Source organism: Hibiscus syriacus, unplaced genomic scaffold (genome assembly GCF_006381635.1).
Source record: "Hibiscus syriacus cultivar Baekdansim isolate YM2019G1 unplaced genomic scaffold, ASM638163v2 tig00116997_pilon, whole genome shotgun sequence".
In the NCBI taxonomy this organism is placed as follows: domain Eukaryota; kingdom Viridiplantae; phylum Streptophyta; class Magnoliopsida; order Malvales; family Malvaceae; genus Hibiscus; species Hibiscus syriacus.
Genome location: NW_024063513.1, coordinates 5,021,387 through 5,047,108, shown reverse-complemented (window position 1 = coordinate 5,047,108; position 25,722 = coordinate 5,021,387). Strand labels below are relative to the sequence as shown.

The 25,722-nt window shown below is 32.2% G+C and overlaps 1 protein-coding gene across 1 annotated transcript; it reads left to right on the top strand.

Annotated features, from left to right (window-relative positions):
* Positions 1 to 7,386: 7,386 nt before the first annotated feature.
* Positions 7,387 to 25,657, top strand: LOC120193978 (aspartyl protease AED3-like). Its single transcript, XM_039196389.1, has 3 exons — positions 7,387 to 7,390; positions 8,454 to 8,460; positions 24,195 to 25,657. The coding sequence occupies exon 3, from the start codon at positions 24,196 to 24,198 to the stop codon at positions 25,501 to 25,503; it is 1,308 nt and encodes a 435-aa protein (XP_039052320.1). The 5' UTR covers positions 7,387 to 7,390; positions 8,454 to 8,460; position 24,195; the 3' UTR covers positions 25,504 to 25,657.
* Positions 25,658 to 25,722: the final 65 nt, after the last annotated feature.

The window sequence follows — 25,722 nt, the reverse complement described above, 5'->3', positions numbered from 1 at the left end:
TTTTTTTAGTTTGTGTTATAACTAACATGTAGCAATATATTATAAAAATTTTAAAAATATTAAATTTTTATTTTATTAGTTGATTATTCATTTCAATAAATTATAAAAATCATGCTAATAAACATCATAATTTAAAATCTTCGCAATTAGGGATGGCCATGGGTCGGGTTTTTTGTCCACTCGACCCGACCTGAGAACAAGGGAACCGCCACCCGAGACCCGGTCCAATCCGACCAAAATAAAGTTTCACCCGACTCGACCCGACACGAAATAATAAAAAATTATTTTTATTCAATAAATATATTGACTTAAAAAAAACCCTAAACTCGACCTGGACCCTAAATCCTAAACCCAACCAAAATATCACACTTAAAAAAACCCGACCGACCTGACCTGAATATCAAACTTAAAAAAACCAACCCGACCCGATCCCGAATTTAAAAAAAAAAACCCGACCCGAACCCGAAATGTTTAAAATCTGACCCGATCCCGATTTTTTTTAAAAAAAATCTGACCCAAATACTAAAAGATTGATGAGAGTAGTATGGTCAAATTTCACATTATCTCTTTCAAATGATTTCAATTCCATCTTGTTATGGATAAAATTTACTTTCTCTCATTTGATGGAATTGAATTCATATTCCTCCTTTGAAAACTTAAACCAAACATGAAAAAGTGGTGGAATTATATTCCAATTTCCCCTAATTTCAAGGGATTCCAGCGAACCAAACGCTACCTTAGAGTATTATTCATTTCTTCTATCAAATATGATTTCGAAAGCTCTTTAAGCATTGTATCACTAAGGTAATTTGCACTATTTGTTTTTTATGTATATATATATATATATATATATATATATATTATACTTTGATTTGTCTTTTTCTATTATGTTATCTTTTTTATAGGGGTGTGAGAGGAAAAAAAGAAGACAATGATGAAAGCAAAGATTAGGGGTTGGGGTTGCGGTTGTGGTATAGAATTAGGAGCGTAAAACGAAGTTATATTTATGTTAGTTTATTTATTTTTTAAATGTTGTATTTGATTTATATTCGTTTAAATTTTTAATATTATATTTATATTTGTTTATTTATTTTTAAAAGTATTTGAGTTCGCTTATTTATTGTTTACGAACATTTTCGTTTATATGTTAATGAATGTATTCATGAAAATATTCGTTTAGCATTCGTTTAATGTTCGCAAACGTGTTTATGAACAAGTTCGTCTAGCGTTTGTTTAATGTTCGTTTAACATTTTTTAGTGTTTGTTTATCGTTCGTTTATATATTCAATTTTTAATTTCATTTACAACCTAAAAAATGATAAAATTACACCATTGATGTTTAAACTCTTTAAAATTTGTAGTTTAAAATGTAACTTTTATTATGTGTACTGTTTAATCCTTATCTTCACCGATATTTAAAGAGAAAAAAATAAAAGGAAAAAGAGAATTGAGTAAATGAGTTTGTTCATGAACATAAATGAATGAATTGATAAACGAGCTTGTTCGTGAACATAAACGAACCAAACACACCTCTATTCGTGTTCGATCGTTTATTAAATTAACATAAATTTTTTTGTTCATGTTCATTTATTTATCTTAATAAACGAACATAAACGAATGTTATACAAACGATTTATGAACAGTTCATGAAACACTCTATTCATTTACACCCCTAGATAGAATTGGAGAGAGAACTGGTTATCTATCAATACTATTAAATAAAATGTTGGCTTATTACAAAAATAAACATTCAAATTATGCTCCGAAAATTTTTTAATATCTACATAAATTTTCGCTAAATATAAGTATCTAATTTTTTTCAATTATATTTTTAGGTGTCTACTATTATTTTTAATAATGAAAATATTATTTTTTAAAAGAAAAATTAAAAATAATTTATTTATAAAAAAAACTCAATTTTTTACTCAAATTATTAAAAAAATCCCAAAAAAATTATCGTTTCAATCCTATTACCAACCGTCGTCGGCCATCTCTGACCATTATCGTCATTGTCGAACGGTTGAGTTTTGATCGAATTATACGGTGGTTCGAATAGTGGTGGCGGTGTGACTTACGGACGTCATAATCGGTCGTAATCGACGAAGAACAACAATAATATCTTAAAATATGATGAACTTTTGAACGTTTCTCCATGACAAACAGTGATAGATTATGACAAAAGATCAACGGGGTTTGATCGATGGTCGACACTAGTGATGTTGACTGCGGGAGTGACGGTCACGGCTGGCTGACATACGACTATGAAGGGGGAAAGGAGAGAATGGAAGGAGCACATGTTGTTGTTTGGTTTTTGTTGTTGTTTTTTTAAATAAAAATTATTCTATTTTTTAAATAAATTCTTAAAATTATCAATATGTGACTCGTGTTATTTAACGAAGATTTTTAACGATGATTAATAATCAAACACCTAAAAATATAACGTTAAATATCTATTTTTAAAAAAAAAAAATCTTTAGGCACTAAAATATTTTTTGGAGATACAGTTTGATAACTTATTTTTGTATTAAGCCTAAAATGTTTGATTCTTGAGTTGGTGTTGGATACTAGGTCAGGGGCAAATTTATTTAAAAACCCCCAAATAAATAATTATTTAAAGAAATACGACCTTGCAACCTACAAACCTCATTTTAAATCTTCAAACCCTCTAAAAAATGAGATATGTCTGACGTTGGCACATTTTCCATGTAAGTCAATAAAATAATTTGATAAAATGAACTCGCGCATTACGAAGCGTGAGGTACCTTTTATAATCCAAAATATCACGAGATTTATGAAGGACCTCGCGGCCTGCAAAGTGTAAGGTTCTTTCAGATTTTGTATAACAACCTATTTAATAAAACCCTTTATGATCCAAAAATTATATTATAATAAATATAATAATAATAATAACAAGTAATAATATTAATTATTTAATATAATAAATAATTAAAATATAATAATATATAAATATAATAATTAAAATAGAAATTTTATAAAAATAATTATAATATGTTTTTTCAATTTTGAAATAATGAAAAATTATATTATAATAAATAAATATAATAATAATAAGTAATAATATTAATTAATAAATATAATAAATAATTAAAATATAATAATATATAAATATAATAATTAAAATAGATATATTATAAAAAATAATTATAATTTATTTTTTAAAATTTGAAATAATGAAAAATTTATTTATAATAAATAAATATAATAATAATTAATAATTTAAATTATTAAATATAATAAATAATTAAAATATATATATAAATATTTTAATTAAAATAGATATTTTATAAAAAAATAATTATAATATATTATGAAAGTTTTGAAATTTGAATTTGAATTAAAGCAATCTTGCACCTTACAGAACACGAAGTACTGGAATTATGTGTTTTCAGTACTTCCCCGGATGCAAGAAGGTCTATAAATTAGGCCCTACACTCTTTTTCATCACCACACCATGTATCCCATTCATATATTCAAAGATTCAAAGATTTCATATTATGGCGGCGAGTCTATTAAGACATAATCGAAGTTATGTATTCGATTATTAGAGGCGAAATGACGAGAGAAATTAATTAATATTATTTTGATTTGTTTATTTAGCTTATTTTTTATTTAAATAAATTTTTAATATTTATATTTCGTAGGGATATGAACGTGGGTGTCATATAAATCGCGTGACACTGCCCGATGCGTATATTATTGAGTATTTACATTTAGCGTGTTTAAGATATATCAGTAGTATAACTGGTGAGGGTGTGAAATTGCATTATCCACTTATCAAGGCGTTAGTAGAAAGATGGAGACTGGAGACACACACATTCTATTTACCGTGTGGGGAGACAACTATTACCTTGCAAGATGTTGCATTTCATATGGGACTACCTATTGATGGAGTAGCTTTTACTGGTGTTGCAGACGCCTCTAGAAACGTTTGTGAGATATTGCTCGAAATTGATCCTCCTGATGATGAACGCCATGGTGGAAAAATAAAAAATAATTTTTGGATGAAATTTTACGAACCTACCTCATAATGCGAAGTATGAAGTTAAGAAGTTAAATATAAATATTTTTATTTATAAATATTTATTAATATTTCAATTTATTTGTTTGTTTTTTTAAATTAAGTAGTTATATTATTTTATTAATATTTTGAAATGATTTACTCGTGCGCATATACACTAGTTATTGGGGGATTTTAATGCCAGACAAATCCCGAAATAAGGTGCGCATTTATGTGGTTTAATCATTTGTAAAATTTGAGTGATTCAAGAAATATAAGTTAGGGTTCGATAATTTTGACATTTTTGTTATGGCAACTTTGTAGAGTCGTATATCTGAAGAAAAATGTCATTGAAGTGTGTTTATTGTTTATGCAGTCGTGGGCCTTGATCCGAATGCCCTTTCTATGCCCGATTCTTAAAACACATGTCTCGTATGAATTTCCGTTACTTAAGAGGTAAAAAAATTATTTAATATTTATCTATTTTTTTATAATATTACTAATAAATATGACAATTCTACTACTTACGTCAGGACTACAGTTGGTGACACCAAGGCATTCCCGGTGGAAATCGGACTCCACCAGAGGTCGGCTCTTAGTCCTTACATCTTCGCCTTGATTATGGACGACATCTATTGTGCGACACCAGACGGTGTTCCATAGTGTATGTTTTTCGCTGACGACATTGTCCTAGTTGCTGAAACAAAAACTGAGCTGAACAGTAGACTGACTGCCTGGAAGACTGCTTTGGAAGAAAAAGGTCTAAGGATCATTATTGAAAAGACAGAGTATTTATGTTCAAACTTCAGTGGGAACCAAATCGATGAAGATGTAGAAGTATGCATAGAAGGACACGTTATCCCCTCAAAAGAATGTTTCAAGTACCTAGGGTCTATGATACATAAAGATGGTGGTGTAGATGATGACGTTACACACCGTATAAATGCAGGATGGCTAAAGTGGAGGGCTGCTACTGGAGTTTTGTGTGACAAGAAGGTGCCTCTAAAACTTAAGGGAAAATTTATAGAATGACAATAAGACCAACGATGCTGTATGGATCAGAATGTTGGGAAATCAAGAAGGATCACGTAAGGAGGATGGAGGCCGTAGAAATGAGAATGCTTCGATGGCCATGTGGTAGAACTCTGTGGGACATGACACCAAACTCTGCTATTAGGATGTCCTTGGGGGTGGTGCATGTATCCGAAAAATTGAGGGAGGGAAGACTACGGTGGTTTGGGCATGTCCTTAGGCGACAACCGTCGGATGCGGTCAAGAGGGTAGAGTCGATTACAGTTGACGGTGCCAGAAGGAGAGGACGACCAAAGCGGAAGTGGGAAGGCTGCTTGAGATCTGATTTGAAGGATTTAGACTTTATCGAGGACATGACCTCTGATAAGAAAGCATGGAGACTTAAGACCAGGGTAGCCGAGTAGTGTGGATCTCAGACATAGGGTGTAATATCTTTGCCTTCCTTTAAATGCCTTTGTAATTATTTCTATGACTTCTACTTTATATACGTTTCTGTCATTAGAATTTATGTAGGCTTAGAACTAGGATAACGGAGTACTATTGCTTTAGTTTAAGTTTTAACCCTTTTGACTTAATTCATTCTCGTAGTTTGCTAACGTTGACTTCTGTGTATCTTTCTCTTTAGGTTTCATCATTTTAAATTTAGTCGGGTCTTACGTTTCTGTCTATATGCAGAGATTTTTACGCAGGGATTTATTTGCAATGATTACTTTCCATTACAGACAAACATTTGAAGACTGCATATGAAGACTGTTCAACTATGTATTTATTTATGTATTTATACATGCATTGCATTTTATCTTTATTTTTGATTTTCTGACTGCATGAAGTCTTTCACGGAAGCTGCTCTCAATCTTGGCGTTGGGGGCAGCCTACTACCCTACCTCCCCCTTACCCCATTGCATATGAGAATAGGGTTTTGTTGTTGTTGTTATTGTATTGTATTAATGATAGGTGGACTGATGAAACCTTTCACGCCCACTTACCAATACATCAACGAGACTTCAGACTATTGATAAATAAGTTTGGACATTATGTAATAAAATATTTTCCTTCGACTTTTATATTATAGTTTTAGAATAATTTAATTTATTTAAGGTTTTTAGCTAACAAAGTTATGTAGTTTTAATTATATAGTTCTTGTGGATGCCTTACTACGATGATGCTATTGCTGACTGTATACCACATGAGATTATGGTGACTAATACGCCCGTCTACAACGTGTCAGTCTCGCTGATCTTGTATGAGATAGCCGAGTGACATCATATTGATCGCGTCCTTCGACAATTTAACTACGTCCAATCGATTCTACAACATCGACCTTGCTTAGATGACTTGCACCAATTGACCATAATACAATTTATCTTAACAAGTGGGTCCGAATATTTGAGAGAATGCCCATGACTCAACCAATCTTCGACCACAACGTGATATACGATTATTTTTAGTAGTACGAGTTATATGGGATGCCATATATATTGAGTGATAAGGAGCGAGCACGAGAATTATATGTTCCTCCACAAAGTGATCAACGGGAGTCAACATGGGGGAGTCAAGGCAGAGAAGAATAAGACAAAAAGGTGCATAATCTTCATCAGTAATAACACAAAAACCTCTTCAGACACCGCTGACACACCCTAACCCTTTCTTTACCCACTCAACTCAATCAATATTTCAGCAAATGGGGCAGTTCTCGAAAGGTCTCATCTCTAACATCTTTGATCAGTTGAATTCACAACCTACACAATTGGCGATTGAGTTTGGATCCGATATTGTTAAGAATAAGTCGTCGCAGAGCATATTCTACAATGATCCGGTTTCAATACCAATGGTAGATCGATTCTATATACAGCTGCTAGTTCATATGATGATGATATTGCTGAAGAGAAAGAGGAACCTCAATTACGTCCGCGTGTGGAACTGTTGAACAAAGGCATTATTAGCTATTCTTTATTTCGTTCTTCAAAACTGAAATATTTGTACTAAACTATTTTATTTTAAGTTAATGAAAATATTTTCTGTTATGCGAACTATTTAATTATTTTGTACTAAACTATTTTATTTTGAGTTAATTAACTACATATGATTATCGAATAACTTTTAGTTAAGGGAACTATTTTCCATTAGTTGATTCATATTGGGAGTTATTTTTTCAAATAAATTAATAAAAATAGGTTTCACTGAAATTTGCACCATGTAACTCGCGATATCTATTGTACGTTAGCAGAACCACGCATCTTACAAGACACGAGATAATATGATCTTGCACCATACAATACACGAACTATCTGAAATTTGTGTCTTGTAAATCTTAAGGTTATTCGAGAATAAAAAAACCTAGTTCAGTATTATCGGGCAACAACTCAGCTAAAATGTCGAGGTGAGAAAACTTTACGCTTTGGTATATTATAACGGTGAAATTATCCGTGATGCATCTCTCGATGTCTTGTTTCAGTCCGCATACACTGTTCTAATAACGCTACCAAAGAAGTTAACGAATAACAAGTTGATGAAAAAAGTGAAGAAAAATATCCCACATGCTCATGATACAAAATTGTTCCCTTAAAGTATCGATTACCGACGTCATTAAAACCATTAACGAACTCAATATACATCGTTGAGGATAATCATGATATACAAATGATGGTCGGCACTCACTGTTTTTGTATGCATTGTTTTTGGATATTGATGATGTACTAGTGTGCCAAGTTGGAGATGAGCAGAGTTCGAGTTTAATTAAAATGGTGGAGTCCAACAAAAAATTTGAGAAACGACTTCAATTTGTTAAGTACACACGGTACACAAAACGATTTCGCTGCATCATCGTCTTTGATGCCAAGGCATTCTTGCATTTCCATATTCAAGTTTGACTTGAACATGCCACCAACACAACAATCCACGTTTAATATGTTTGATGATTTCTCATCTGGACAATATTCAACGTATATCACTGTTGCGGATGACGTCTCAACACATATGGGGAGATATTCTTTTAGTGGTATGCGTGACGTTGATCTTGGGGAACTGGTTTGTGAGCGGTCTTGTGATCAACGAACACCTGCAACAGTGACTAACTTTGATTTAAACAAGGTTGAACTATTCTGCTTTGAAGGGGATCATTCTGACGAATAACCAATAAGAGAGCTCGATCCCGATGGTGATGAGTTAGACCCCTTTTATGAAGAACCAAAAGACCTTGACATGCCACTAGAAATAGAAAACAACGAAGAATACGGTGCGACTACAACGATTCCACATGCTACAATGCCTATTTCTTATTACCAGCCACCATCGCACTTTACAATAATTGATATGGAAGCATTCAACACTCCGAAATTTTCCCAATTCTCACATATTGAGCAATACAATCAATATTGTGATGTTGATCTCTATGTTGGAATAGTTTTCAGGTTAATATAATTTTTTAATTTTTATTATTTATTTTGATTTGTTTATTGATAAGTTTACAATTTTATTTACTCTTTTTACGAATGACTTTTAGGACAAAAGAATAAGTTGTGGCTGCAATCAAGAACTACAGCATACATCGCTTCATCACGTCAACTGTGAAAAAAATTGTGTGGATAAGTACGTCGCTAAATGTCTCCACAAGAAGTATGGATGTAATTGAAAGGTTCGTGTATCACGATTAAAGACGATGAACAACCTTTGGAAACTCACAAAATACGTCCAACCACATACATGCACCGCGAATATCCTGAATCAAGATCATCATAGCCTGGATGTACACATGCTTTCTGAAGCCTTCATTCCACTGCTAAAATCAAATCCAAGTGTTACGATTACGAGCTGTATTACTTCAGTTATATCACTATACTGATACCCAATTGACTACCACAAAGTATGGTATGCAAGGTACAAGCCCAATAAAAATTGTTCGGCCAATGGGAGAAATCATACATTTAATTACGATCATGGCTGAAACTGATGTAGAAACACATTACGAGAACAATTGTGAAATTGGAAACAGTCCCAGCGTACGAAAATGATCATGTTGTACAAGGTGTCTACCAATTATACTGACTCTTTTGGACTTTTCTGCAATGCATTAATGCAATTTGAAACTGCAAGTCGATTGTTCAAATCGATGACAATTGGTTATATGGTCGATACACTCAAATAATGTTATTGTCTGTTCCACAAGACGATAACAGAAACACGATTCCCATCACCTTCGCAATTGTCGAAAATGAAGATATAGACTCTTGGGATTTCTTTCTTACGAACATACAAACATATATTCTATGACCTGTGATGCAGGATAGAGATAATGGGATTTGTCTTATTTCTAACAGAGGCGTTGGTATCAAATACGCACTCCATCGTATCGGCTTGTCTTGCCAACCGCACAATATTTATTACCGGTACTATTTACGACATATTACCGCAAACTATTTTAAGAGTCAAGATGAGCGTCTAATGGTACTTCGAATGGGTACATCTTTCACCCTTCTCAGTTTATCATATATTTACCAAAATTATTTCAAATTAATCCATCACTAAAGCGAGTGCGACATTTGCCTATCACGTTCGTTGCCAAAGCGACGTATTATCGACTGACAACTTTTTTTGCAACCTTGGGAATGCAAGCATTTGATTGAATGGCAGGTGACCACCAAATCCACCCAGACCTCATCAGTAAATTGCAAAATTCCAGCAACATTCCAACGCGATAGGAGCCATATGCTTCGACACATGAATTCTTAGGGCTTCAACTACCTTTCTAGAATCCCAAAAAAGAAATGGCTTCGATCATTTGATGGGGGTAAACGATATGGTCACATGACAACGAACTTGGCGGAGGTAATTAATTCATTACTAAAGCGAGTGCGCCATTTGCCTATCACGTTCGTTGCAAAGCGACGTATCATCGACTGACAACTTTTTTCGCAACCTTGGGAATGTAAGCAGTTGATTGGATGGCAGGTGGCCACCAAATCCACCCAGACCTCATCAGTAAATTACAAACATTCCAGCAACATTCCAACGCGATATGAGCCATATGTTTCTCTCGCGAAATGTCATTATTATGTGTATCGAAATTTGTGAGGCCGTTGAAAGGTATGCAACACAATGCATACATGGTTAATTTACGAGAAAAAAATATGCGAGTGCGGATTCTTCCAAACTTTCAAATACCCATGTGCGCATACCATTGTTGTTGTTTTTCCTGTTTAGACACCCCACATGAGATTCGTTGATAGGATTTACTTACTTAAAACTATATTCAAGGTTTATGAATACGGGTTTCCTCCAATTGGAATTGAATGGGATCTGGATGAAGCTGATGATGAACCTACAATACGACCATATTATGCCCTACTATAAAAAAATCGATCGTCCACGGTCAACCCGAATTTTTTGTGACGATGATTTGGCCGAACATCAAGAAAGAATCGAAAAAACGAAATTATGCTCTATATGTAGGAATCTCGAACACACGAAGAACAAATATCCCAATCGATCAGGTCTACGTATCAATTAAATGAGCTTTTTGCATAATTTCTTTTTATTTAAAAACATATATTTCTTAGTTTTCATTTTTTATTTCTTCATGCACCAAATCATGCATTCCAACCTTTTCTAACACAATTTTTACCCTATTAAAATATCTCGTTTGTGGTCAAATTAGTCTTAACATAAATATAAGTTGTAATACTATACCTCTAAACATATAAATTCTGAAATCACTCATATTTACAAGCCATAAATAACACTTCAATATGCCTATCAAACCATTTTTTCTTCTTCCTTCACAAAACCATAATTTCTAACAATTTTCAACGTCATTTTTACACCGCTTAAAGTTTCTTATATATAATCATATTATAGTCACATTAAAGATAAATTACAACACTATGCGTTTATAATTAAATATTTAAAAAAAGTTCAGTTTCCCACCTGTAACTAGTTTCTGAACAAGGCTATGGACACTAAAGTGGGTTAGGAAATTGGAAAGAACCTTGCGCTTTACAAGCCGCGAAATCCCTCATAAATCTCGCAATCTTTTGGATCATAAAAGGTACATCACCATTCATAATACGCAATGTCATTTTATATAATTGTTTTATTAACTTATTTGAAAAGTACACCTAAATCAAACGTAACTCACATGTTGAAGGGTGCAAGAACTTAACATACAGTTTGTTGACAGCAATATCGTATTATGTGAACGATTTGGATGCTATTCTTCCCAATATTTATTTGAAAAGTTCTATTTATTTAAATAATTATTTATTTGAGGTTTTTAAATTCAATTTGCTGGGTCTGGGCTTACTGCTTTTTTCACCGCCGAATGAGCTAAATGACAAGTGTCTTCGTCTCTGACTGGTCATATTGCGTGGAGATAAGACATTCATTGCCTGATCCTGTCATCTTCTTTCCACTTTCTTTGGGGATAAATGATGATCTATTTTTTCTATAAAATTTAAAAGGTGAAGTAAACGATGGTCGATATTAAAATATTATTTATTGAGTTTTTTATCTATTAAAATTTATAAAATAAATTTTAATTTTAAAATATTATATTTTTATAATTTCTAACTATTAAAAGTTATAAAATAATTTTTTAATTATTAAGGTCTTAAAATCATTTTTTATTAAATTTTGATTGTCATTTAAGTTTAACGTTAACCTATTAATTAGGATATGATAAACGTGTTTCAAAATCTCAAACGGTTACGCAATTTAAAGGATTATGTGATCATACTTTATCATATCTCAATCAATTTGTTAACATTTAATTCAGACGATCATCAATATTTTAATGGAGCAAGATGATTATGAAAACATAAATAGTTAGATGACTATTTTATAGTTTTTAATAGTCGAGAAATTTAATAAAGTAATAAATCTCTAATCAAAGGATTATATTATAACTTTAGATAGTTAAAATATTCAATAAAATAATATTTTTATGGTGTTTAATATTCCTTAAATCCACGTTGCTGATTGTTTTTTTTAAAACTTGATTTTAATTTATAAATTAAAAATTACAACTATTTAAAATAAATTGAATCGATCAGAACTAATGAAAGTGGCAGGAAGTTCCGAAGTATGAGAATTGGGATTGTCTCGGCTAACTGACCTCATCTTGATTCTTGCTGACTTAGTCAATCATAGATTGCACTTCAATTATATTATAATCTATTATTTATTTTTTCATATAATTTTGAGAAAAAAAACTTTTATGTAGGGACATATTGTAAAAAAATTAAGATGATAATTTATTTTGAAAAAAAAATTAAATTTTACTTTATTGACAAATTTAAAAAAAGGTAGAAAAAGAAATGTTACCCCTAAAAGTTATTGATTTTTTTCAAATAGATAATTTAAGTGGGATAATTTTAAAATACAAAAGAAACAAATTTAACGAGACAAAGAGAGTATAAGGAATTATCACCTAGGTTTATGAGAAGAATATATTTTAGTTCGGTTTTGGTTATTTAATTTAAATTTAAAAATTATAATTAATATTATTATTTTTATTTTGATCATTATTAAAAATAAATAAAACTATTGATATGATAATATTTTTAATAGTATTGTAATATTATTTTATGATGACACGTAATTATCATCATTAATTTTTAGTGATGGGAGATAAAAAGGAACCAAAATATAATTTTACATGTGATTTAAAAATAATAATTAAATAGTCAAAATAGACTCAAAATAATAATTTGATGATTAAATATATAATTTATCATAAAAAAGGACATGTCATGTAATTAATAATACTTTTAATCAATTTAAAATTATATACTAAATAAATACCTTGAACTCATAAATAAATAATTTTTATCTAATATTTATGAACACCGATTAAACAAGTCTCATTTATATTAACGACTCCTCTCAGCTTGCCTCCTATTTTGTGCACTATCTTTATAAATCAAAATTAAAGAAATAATAATAATAATAATAATCAAACATGAAATGGAATGTCGTGATGAATGTATTTTGGATGTCTTGGAAATTTCAGATTGTCTTGACTAAGTTGGGGTTCAATGGCCAATGGCCAATGGCCAATGGCCAATGGCGTTGGTCTAAAGATTTATTTGAATTTATTATTTTCCAAGTTGGCTGGCATGGAAAAAAGCGAGAGCCAACCAGATCTATTTCCCTGTCTGCAACTGGAAATTAAATCTTCTTTCATAACATGGGGAGCCACTTTCTCTGACCATGCCCTGGCTTTTCATTAAATTACCCCACTGGTTCCTTCATTTTCCTCTTCGGTAAATACGACGAAACGGTTCTCCGACGATGATTGTAATGCAAGTTTTCTAGCGAGTACCATCATTTTCCGTTTAGTTTAAAACATTTTTTCTTATAAATTGATCTTTATTCAACCCATGAGCTCTCATCATTTGAGTTGGTTGTTCAGATTTGACTTAATTTGCATTCAGTCGGGGCGGGGTCTTTTGCTGTGTAATAAGGCTTGTAAAATTTGGATTGCCTTACTGTGTTTTTGCTCCATTTACAACACACACAAATTAGTCAAGGGGACTATTTTACAAATACTTCTCTTGCTATTCCAATTAATCTTTTATTAAATAGGTTGTCTATTTTCAGTGCTCACTTCGACAACAGTGATATAGATACGCTGAGTGCTGACAGCAGTGCAGCTTTTACAAGTTCTGAACAAATCAATATGTATAAATAATAGCGTAAATTACACTGCTCCTAATTAAATTATTTTTTCTTATTTTACTCATCATTTTTTTTAACTTTTTATTTTATTCACTGAATTTTTACATTTCTCTTATTTTGATCACTATGCATCTTTTTATTATTATTTTCGTATGATATTATATTTTTTAATTATTTAATATAAGATATTAAATTTATAAAATAAAAATCAAAGGTGGTCGGATGCCACCACCGGTCACCGTCGACCGCCTTAAATGGTGCCCGTTTGGTCTCAAATTTCATTGGTTGGTTTGTCTCTACCATATGTGTCCAAATCTAGTGGTTGTTTCCCCGGAAAATGTCCCAAATCCCGTGAATATCGACTAAAACGTTTCGACTTCCTCTTTCAATATCCAATTCATGGAATTTAGAGTACGTTCCGATAAAATGGAAGTCGGATCCAAACTCACAAAGTCGATGCAAACTGACCAATGAAATTTGGGACCGAACGACTAACTTCTACGACGGTGGCCGGAGGTGGTGTCCGACCACCTTCTGTTTTTATTTTATATTAAATAATAAAAAAAGTCATTTCATACAAAAATAATAATAAAATAATTCAGAGTGATGAAAACAAGACAATTCAAAAGTTCAGTAAGTAAAATAGAAAATTTGAAAATATATCGAGTAAAATAAGAGAGTATATTTTAGTGAGGAGTGGTGTAGTTTAGCCTAAATAATAATACAAGAAGACAGGTTTTATTACCATTGCCTTTCAGCCGAAAAGAAGATTTATTTAACAGACAAAAATGGATGACAAAGATGTATACCTTTAGACAAATTCACCCCATGCATGATTAATTGTCACATCTCCGAAACATAAGGCAGACAACATTTTCTTTTTCTCTCAAAGTAAAAATAAAGGGTGCAAAATTAGCTATGAATATTGCATGTGTACTTTTTGTATGAACACCGAACGGGAATTATAAAACAAGGCATGGAGATAGAAGGCGGCAATGAACAAGTTGGGGGGTGCTGAAAGTGGTCCCCTGTGAATTTGCTCCAACTTGCTATCAACTTCTCATTGAAGACGGGAGTGCATGCATGCGATTGGCAGTGGCCTTGTCGATGGCAGGCAAATAGGCAATTGCTTGCTTTCAATATCGGCCAGAATCAGCTACACGAATCACCACATGCATCGCCTTGCTTTTCTGTTGCTTCTTAATCAAACGGTAATATCATGAAGATATAAATGTGCCGTTTCATTCATTTTGGTCCTTGGGGACATAATTTGATTTTAACAAGGCCATGTTTGGATAACTTGGGGTAATTATATCTTTTTTTCTTTTTCACAAGAGTTGACAAATGAGCCCAAAATGATTTGACTTTTTTATTATCGTCAAAGCTCGTTACGTCTCAGTGGATGGATGTTATGAATTTACTTTAGAAACTCGTTGCAAATATGTTAGCTTTTTCCAAACTGGAGTTGTAATACGACAAAACACGCACACTTTCTTCCGCAACTCCCCATACAGTTCTCTATTTCAAGCCGACACCTTGAGATTAATATTCATTCAAATTTGTTTTGAAAGTAACTCTAGTGTTAGGCAGTATTCACCCCTACCAAATCTTTTACTTGTGGATTTAATACACAGAAGTTGGTGAAGGGTGGACATTTTTGTCCATTACTTCTGTTTTTCCTCCGGTGAAAAATAAAATTCAAAGCGTTTGACCAAAGGAAGTTGTTTTCGGTGCAATATTCGAAGCCATGTGCTTTGTCCTACCCAAAAAAAGGGTAAACTACATAGAGATCACTAAACTATGGTCATTAATCAATCTTATTACCGAATTATTTTTTGTCTCAATTCGACCACCAAACTTTTTAATTGATTCAATCAGATCACCGCATCGTTAATTTTAACAGACTTGGTGACGTATCCGTTAATAAAAGTGGCATAATTATATATTTAGTTATTAATATTTACATATCCAATCAATTTAGTCACTATTTTAATTCAATTAAATAAATTTAACTATCCAATTAGAACATGACACGTGTCAATACATGATTGACAGGTTTTATTTATGAATTTTAAATTATTTAATTAACTAATTTTTTAACCAATCAGGTGGTGACACAAGTCACCACCCCGATTGAAATGAAAAATTGAAGAAAAAATATGTGCCCAGGGAGAATTAAACCCATGTCTGCGGGTGGAGTATCAAGCACCCAAACCATTCGGCCAAAGCTCCCCAATGGTTTCAACTTATAACAATTTATATTTGACTTGTAAAAGTTTGTTAATGATAAAAAATTTAAACAAATTATTTGCTTAAATAAATTATTTTTTCTTTAATCGTTAATCGAACCAAAATTTATTTGAAAATTATTAACCGAACCAAATTTATTTGAAAATTATTAACCGAACCAAATTAACCGTTAATCGGCTAATAAATTTCGGTTCGATTAACGGTCAAATAATTTCGATTCGATTAATGTTAAAGAAAAAAAAAATCGGTTAATTTGGTTATGATAATAATTTTCAAATAAATTTCGGTTCGATTAACGGTCAAATAATTTCGGTTCTATTAATGTTAAAGAAAAAAATTGTTTAATTTGGTTCGGTTAATAATTTTTAAAAAAATTTTGGTTCGATTAACGGTTAAGGAAAAAATAATTTAATTCATTCGGTTAATAATTTTCAAATAAATTTCAATTCGATTAACGGTCAAATAATTTCGGTTCGATTAATGGTTAAAGAAAAAAATCGGTTGATTTGGTACGGTTAATAATTTTCAAATAAATTTCGGTTCAATTAACGGTTAAAGAAAAATAATGTATTTTATTCGGTTAATTCAGTTAATAATTTTCAAATAAATTTGGGTTCGATTAACGGTAAAATAATTTTAGTTCAATTAATGGTAAAAAGAAAAAAAATGGGTAAATAATTTTAAAATAAATTTCAGTTCGATTAAAGGTCAAATAATTTCGGTTCTGTAACAACCCAAAAAGCGGGCTAGTGACCAAAATGAAAATTTTGAAAGTTTGATGGTCAAAGTAGAAAATTTGGAAAAATTTTAAAGATATAAATGGTATTTTGCCAAAAGGATTTTATTCCATAAATGGATTTATTTAGTGACCAAATTATAAATTTGGTAAAGATTGGTGGTTAAAATATAAACTTTGAATAGTTTAGGGACTAAAATGTAATTATAAAAAGTTGTAAATAGGTCACGAAAATAAGGAAATAAATATATATTATTTTCCATTTTCAAATGTTGAAAACTAATATTTAATGGTTTAATTCTATATTTAGTTTGGATTGTTGGATTAAAGTGACTGAATTATAAGTTTTGAAAATTTCAAGGGCAAAATGGTAAAGAGAAAAAATAGTTTGTCTATCTTTGACTATTGGAAGATGATAAGGTTATTGTTGCTTGGTATTAATGTAAATATCAAGTTCATTAAAGGTAAATTAGTATAGATATTTTGATTTTAAGGGTAAATTAGTCATTTGACATTTAATGAATTTTATATTCATTATTAATTAAAGAAAGATGGCACCAACGTGAGCTTCTCTCCAAAGGCAAGAAAACATTTGTTTTCAATTTTTGAGCTAATTCCTTTGGAATTAGAATTATGTCGTGAAATAGGAAAGTGATATACATGAAAAACGCTATAATTTGGTACCAATATTTCTTTCTATTCTTGTTGGATTTCAAAGATCCTAAATCTAAGGGTTTATGTTCATGATAGGATTCATGAAATTGATGATAAATCTTGATGATTTAGAGGTTATAGATTCATATTCAAGCTTGATTCATGGTTAGAACCAATGTTTTTAAAACCGGACCGGACATTGAACCGATGAAGGTACTGGTTCATTGGTTCAACTGGGTTCAACCGCGGTTGAACCGGATTTTATATAAAATATTTTTTAAAATTTTACATAATATTCAAAAATAATATTAATATATATGCAACGCTTTTTAAAGTTTACAATATTAAAAGGTATACAAATATCACAAGTTATAACATATATAAATTAAAAACCATAAAATCAAGTGAAACAAAATGATTCAAATCAACTACAACATAATATTTAAGGTAAAATATTTTAAATAATAAATATATTTATATAACTATAATCAAAAAAAATAAAATTGGAGCTTAAAAAATCATAACAAATGATGTCATTTGGTTTAATTTTTTTTAAAAAATAATCCCACATGGCTAAGAAACATAGAAGAGCATCCCGACTTACTTCTATAAATAATAGAGGTAATTTGACATTCAAAATCATGGAGCCTTTTGGTGAGCACAGAGCGAACTATTATTTCGCTTCAATTGAGCTCAAATTTTAGGCTTCAATCGAACTTCTAATTTTTTTTGAGTTCGAGCCTTTTCGAGTTCAAGTTTTAATATTATATTTCGAGTTCGAGTTGAACTTGATAATTTTTAGCTTGTGAGTTTTTGAGTCGAGTTGAGCTTACTTTTAAAGTTTTCGAGTTCGAGTCAAGCTCAGCAATACTCGAATTTGACTTGGCTCGTTGAACAAATGACGTCGTTTGGTTTATTTTTTTTAAAGAAAAAAAGTGAACCTGGTTTTTAGCCGATTTTACTGGTTTTCAACCGGTTCACTGCCAGACCGATTTTGTGAGGTAACCGGACTGGACAGGCCACCGGTTCACGGTTCAACCGGCCGATTCGGTCCGGTTTTGATAACCATGGTTAGAACATGTTCAATCTTTCTAGAAATTATTCTTTGAAAATTTGAACGTGATGAATTTGAGTGAGAAAAATTATGGAAAAATTATATAAGGTCTGGAAATGATGTTGGGAAGTATTTTACAAGCTTTAAAAAATTTGGGGATAATTTTGTAAATTTTGAAAAGTTGGGGGACCAATTCGTAATTTTTGGAAAAATTGTAAATGGTTGTATAATTGTCTAATAGTTGATGTATTATGTTGGAAATTGTTGTTTTGGAGTTAAAATGAGCATTTAGATGTGAAATATGACCATTGAGGAAGTTTGAAAAAATTGGTGATTAAAGTGTAACATTCACATAGTTAGTGTACCGATACACTGAAAAGGAATATGGAATAGATATTTCATTTAGTTTAAGAAATGAAAACTAGAGTATACTATTGGGAATACTGATATGTATAAATGCATGATTGTGTAGACATTGAGCACAAGCAAGTTTTGAAACGACTGCAAAGTTAGGATCAATCCAAAGAGATAAATCATAGAAGTGGATTGGATATATAAAGTGTCAAGGTGAGTGCAATTTAAATTGTACTTATGTTATTGAACATACATTGGCTTGCAATGAGCCAGTGATCGAGTTACTGTGGTAAGAAGTGACCGAGTTACTGTGGTAAGAAGTGACTCCTAAAATGTTATTTGATTTGTGATTGATATGATGCTTATGTGGCATGAGTGTATGTGATATATATTATTGCATATATTACATGAATTGTGTGAATACATGTTAGTGTGATAAGTTATGTGAACTGGTATAAATAGTGTATGTGATTACACAAGTCATATGATATAAACATGTGATATAATTTATGTGATTACATGCAAAGTGATATGAACTATGTGTCAAATGGATATGAAATAAGCTAGGTGATAAGGACATAGAGAATGAAATGAATACGTGGCAATGAGATATGTGACATGTGAATCACATGGAAATGATTTATGTATAAGTTTATATGTTATTTTATGTGCTATGTGATGTATATATGAACATATGTGAATAAGATATGACATACGTGTTTATATGAACCCATGAGAAATGATATAAGTTATATGATATGATCTACGTGAATACATGCACCTGTAATACATGTGATATGATATGAGATATATGGTTACACATACATGTGGTATGTGACAGAAGAGAAATAACAAGTGATATGAAATGTATAAATGATAATGTCCATGTTATATGATATGAGAGCTAGTGATATAGTTGGCATGCCAAGAGTCGAGGGTTACCTATGTTCTACGGAACATATGGATAGTTTACCTATGTTCTTCGGAACATATAGTCAGTTACATAGGTCCTTCGGGACAAATTTCATATGCCCCTAGTGGGACTCATACGAGCTGTGGTGACAACATATGTGCACAACCTCAATGTACTCACATACCTTAAGTTCTCACAGGTGTACATGGGCTAATAAAGAGTTTAAACAAATATATACTGAATGTGATATGTATATGTGATTTGTTATATGAAATAAATTACAGGATTCATGTATTAGTGTATTGTTTGGTTAATGCATGATATATGTATACGTGTGTATTGGTTATATGAAAGGATATATGTTTTTAGTTTTATGAACTGTATTACATGAATTATATAATGCTATGTGTATTTCTTTATGAAATTATATATGATGAGTATAAATGATAAGTATATAATTATACGATAAAAGATATCAATGATAATAATATGATAATGATAAGGAAGAAGATAGTCATATATGCACATGTGCAGACTTAATATATGAATGGAAATATGTTGGTGTATGATATGATAGTAGTAATTGTTCATGCATGATTATAAGTTAGAGTTTTATTATATGTTTTATATGCCTCACTAAGTCAACGACTTAGCGTGTTATTGTTTTACATGTATGTTCCGAGAAGAGGAAGATTAATAAAAGTATGCAAGACAGGTCAGTTTCTCATTTCGAAAGATTAGATCATAAATTAAATGAATAGTTTGTATTTTGTAATATTGATTCGGGTTGGCATGTAAATAAATATTTGAATACGATATGCTTTGATCAAGTTTTGTAATATTTTAAACGTATTTTTGTAAATTAAAATTTTATAGTAATGAAAGTTTAAGTTTTTATGAGTTTATACATGTTTTGACGAAGTTATTGTAGCAGTTCAGGGGTATCGATACCCCTGAAGCTATCTAGAAAAATTTTAACATTTAATATTGTTCATGATACTGTTCATGATACTGTTCATACCGTATAATATTGTTCATAAAAACGTATATTTTCTTAAATTGATTATAACGAACACAATTCAATAATATATTATCATATTTCTTAATATAAGTCCAAACGATCTGTATTTTGTTAATAATATTGTTTTAAAAAGTCAATGTGACATCTCAGACTCGTATCCGGGTCGGGTACGAGTTGGGGTGTTACAGGTTCGATTAATGTTAAAGAAAAAAATAGGTTAATTTGGTTCGGTTAATAATTTTCAAATAAATTTCGGTTCGATTAACGGTCAAATAATTTCGGTTCAATTAATGTTAAAGAAAACAATTCGGTTAATGTGGTTCGGTTAATAAGTTTCAAATAAATTTCAGTTCGATTAACGGACAAATAATTTCGGTTCGATTAATGTTAAAGAAACAAATTCGATTAATTTGGTTCGATTAATAATTTTCAAATAAATTTAGGTTCAGTTAACGGTCAAATAATTTCGGCTCGATTAATGTTAAAGAAAAAAATTCGGTTAATTTGGTTCGGTTATTAATTTTCAAATAAATTTTGGTTCGATTAACGGTTAAGGAAAAAATAATTTAATTTATTCGGTTAATTCGGTTAACAATTTTCAAATAAATTTTGATTCGATTAATGGTCAAATAATTTTAGTTCGGTTAATGGTTAAAGAAAAAAATCGGTTGATTTGGTTTGATTAATAATTTTCAAATAAATTTCGGTTCGATTAACGGTTAAAGAAAAATAATTTATTTTATTCGGTTAATTTAGTTAATAATTTTCAAATAAATATGGGTTCGATTAACGGTCAAATAATTTCGGTTCTATTAATGGTTAAAGAAAAAAATTGGTTAATAATTTTCAAATAAATTTCGGTTCGATTAACGGTAAAATAATTTCGGTTCGATTAATGTTAAAGAAAAAAATTTGGTTAATTTGGTTCGGTTAATAATTTTCAAATAAATTTCGGTTCGATTAATGTTAAAGAAAAAAATTCGGTTAATGTGGTTCGGTTAATAATTTTTAAATAAATTTCGGTTCGATTAACGGTCAAATAATTTCAGTTCGATTAATGTTAAAGAAAAAAAATCGGTTAATTTGGTTCGGTTAATAATTTTCAAATAAATTCCGGTTCGATTAACGGTTAAAGAAAATAATTTATTTAAACAAATAATTTGTTTAATTTTTTTTATCATTAACAAATCTTTACAAGTCAAATATAAATTGTTGTAAGTTAGAATCATTAGGGAGCTTTGGCCTAATGGTTTAGGCGCTTGATTACTCTCCCTCCACTGACACAGGTTTGATTCTCCCTCAACACATATTTGTTCTTCAATTTTCCATTTCAATCGGGGGTGGTGACACGTGTCACCATCTGATTGGTTAAAAAATTAGTTAATTAAATAATTTAAAATTCATAAATAAAATATTCCAATCATGTATTGACATTTGTCATGTTCTAATTGGATAGTTAAATTTATTTAATTGAATTAAAATAGTGACTAAATTGATAGAATATGTAAATATTAAGGACCAAATATATAATTATGCCACTTTTATTAACGGACACGTCACAAAGTATGTTAAAATTAACGGTTCGGTGGTCTGATTGAATCAATTAAAAAGTTTGGCGGTCGAATTGAGAAAAAAATAGTTCGGTGGTAAGATTGATTAATGACCATAGTTTAGTGGTCTCCCGTGTAGTTTACCCAAAAAAAATCTAAGAAGAATGATACATCCATGTTGTAGAATGTTGATCTCATATTAACTTCAATTCTTGCCATTGAATTCATAAAGGATAGTATATAGTGGGTAACAGAGTCTAGTGTAATACCAAAAGTTATACTATCACTAACGTCTATTTGTGTCTGCACGTGTAAATAATATATGGGTACCTCTCTACCACTATACAACACAGGTAGCGTAGTTATATGCCCAAACTAGTCCTTATGACTACTTACTACGAAAGTTACTATTATTTGTAATCAATGTCGTTTTTTCCGGTTTGGTATTTAATTTAAGATTAAACGCTGGCCTTTAGGATTTACTTGGGGTTTATATTTTTGATTATGATGGACTTTTTGAAGAAAAGAGTAAGTGTTCGATTAATGGATCATATATAAAGTGCAATTGGCCCAAAGGGGTTTAAACTCGGTTGTCATCGGATTTGATGCTTTGCTTGATGTTTGGTCCAACAAAAAGCTTGGGCCTAATTTTCTCGACCGAAACCAAAACTAATCAAGACACGTCCTTCATTTTCCCTTTCCTTTGCCTATGAGCGTGCTTCAACAGCAGCTGCTAATTCAAACTCTTTTCCTTGTTACATTTTAATTATGGACGGTTGTAAACGGATTGGAAAAGTTAAAGAATTCATTCTTAAGAAAAAATGAAAAAGGAAAGATATGCGGTTGGAGTGTAAGAGAAGGATCCAAATGAATTCCATGGAAAGGTTCGGTTGGTTCCTTACGCAAATGGAAGGCAAAGTTTACCACTTGTACTTCATTTTGAAGTATATTTGATAATTAAAGATGTCATTTTCTGTGTTCTTCTTAAGTCGACAGCTAGTATGTTATGAACAGTACAAGCTCGTGAGCTTTGCTGGATCCTGGTGTGGGGACTCTTTGCAAATTATTGTATTGAGGAGTGAGTCTTAAAAGTGAAAAAAAGAAGAAGGATCAAGGCCTATTCTTGTTGTTTATTGTAAATCCAGAACATGTAAAATAATTGACCAAATCTCTAGCCAATCTAAATAAAAAATACATGGAATATAGGATAAGATGCTGCCAAAATCTAGGTCCAGTCAGCTCCCCTGGAATCTGCAGATCGAGAGTTCCATTCGTTCGTTCTTTACAAAAATGGAGTGTATTACAAGAGGTGGGTCCCGGTTCAGTCCCAAAAAAGTCTTTGTCCTCCCGTGACCCCCGTCTCATTCTCATGCAAACTTACGTAGAGACAAAACACTGAAACAGGCACAGAGACTCACGAGCTTAACAACTCATCCACTTCATATCATGAATACAAGTCAGTATTATTCTCTCTTTAGATCTGAACCGTTAGGCCAGAATATGAAAACTTCTCTTGTATTTGTAGGGTGCTCATATTAGTCACGGGTTGCTTGTTATTGGCTCAATTTAATTTGGTAGGATTGAAGGTTTAGTGTATAAGATAGGAAAGACTCTTACCGGACAAGGACATTGCTTAAAGAACATTGAAAGCTTGTCATTTTGCTTCTCTTTCCCCTGCAAATTGGGGATCTTTTATTAATAATTATCGATTGGGCATAGGGACAGAAATTTTGGGGCCAATTCCCTGCGTTCTTATTGTCCCACTTTCATCCCAACTAGGTTATTTTACTGTTTGTCAGATCCCAGAAATGCTGGCCAACCATTTTCATTGCAAGGCTATTTCAGTCATTCTAATGCAGTAAATTGCATGCATAAAATCCTCTTCGGGTACTCTTTTCTAATGCACCACTCACTAAATATCTCTGTCCTCAACTCCAAGCATGGACTTCACTGCCACGCTCTTGTTCTTTGCTCTTCTCATTTCGTCCACCGAGGCTTTAGACCCATGTGGTTCTCAGCCAGACAACTCGGACCTCTCGGTGATTCCAATCTACGGCAGATGCTCTCCGTTCAACCCACCGAAACCCGAGTCATGGGTCAACACAATCATCGACATGGCCTCAAAAGACCCAGAAAGGGTCAAGTACTTGTCCACCCTTGTTGCCCAAAAGACCACTGCAGTTCCAATTGCTTCCGGTCAACAACTCCTGAGCATTGGCAACTACGTGGTTAAGGTCAAGCTTGGCACCCCGGGTCAGACCATGTTCATGGTGCTCGACACTAGCAATGATGTTGCTTGGGCCCCATGCACCGGCTGCACCGGTTGCACGCCCACCACTTTCTCACCCAATGCTTCTTCGAGCTATGGCTCGTTGGGTTGCTCCTTGCCCAAATGCACCCAGGTCCATGGGCTCTCGTGCCCGGCTACCGGGGCTGCTGCTTGCTCTTTTAACCAATCCTACGGCGGAGATTCTTCTTTCTCTGCCAACTTGGTTCAAGATTCCTTAACATTAGCCAATGATGTTGTCCCGAATTTTGCTTTTGGATGTATTAATACCATCTCTGGTAAATCTGTCCCACCACAAGGGCTATTGGGTTTGGGCCGGGGACCCTTGTCATTACTTTCGCAATCCGGGCCACTCTACTCGAGTGTGTTTTCGTATTGTTTACCCAGTTTCAAGTCCTACTACTTCTCAGGTTCCCTCAAACTCGGGCCCGTGGGTCAGCCCGATAATATTCAGACTACCCCGCTATTGAAAAACCCGCATCGACCCTCACTTTACTATGTTAACCTAACCGGGGTCAGTGTAGGCCAAGTTCAGGTCGCCATCGCTCCGGAATACCTAGCATTCAACCCGAATACCGGGGCGGGGACAATTATCGATTCGGGTACGGTTGTAACCCGATTCGTCCAACCCGTTTACGAGGCAATCCGTAATGAGTTTGTGAAGCAAGTGAAAGGCCCATTTACGATAATAGGAGTATTCGAGACATGCTTTGACGCATCAGCAGAAGTTGAGGCTCCATTAATAACATTACATTTCCAAGGCTTGTCCGTGAAACTGCCAATGGAGAACACCTTCTTACATACTAGTGCAGGGTCACGTGCTTGCTTGGCAATAGCACCGGTTCCAAATAATGTGAACTCCGCCATGAACGTCATAGCCAATTTGCAGCAGCAAAACCATAGGATTCTGTTTGATGTCGCCAATTCTCGCTTGGGAATTGCTCGCGAAGCTTGTAACTAGTTTCATTTACTCTTGCTCTTTGTTTGCCTTCTTCTCGTTTAGGCCAAGTTTCTAGCTTTATGCAACGTGAAAAAAATTGGTTTTGAAGTCCAATAAACAGGACGAAAACCCTTTGTCTTGGTGATTATGTAATAATATCATTAAGATTTCGTCTCCTAGCCCCCTTATTCTTTACGCATTTCAAATTTAATCCTTTTACTTCTAATCATAAGAATTTAG

What these genes read in the sequence shown, in the direction of transcription:
- LOC120193978 (XM_039196389.1), top strand. Translation starts at nt 24,196, where the DNA reads ATGGACTTCACTGCCACGCTCTTGTTCTTTGCTCTTCTCATTTCGTCC.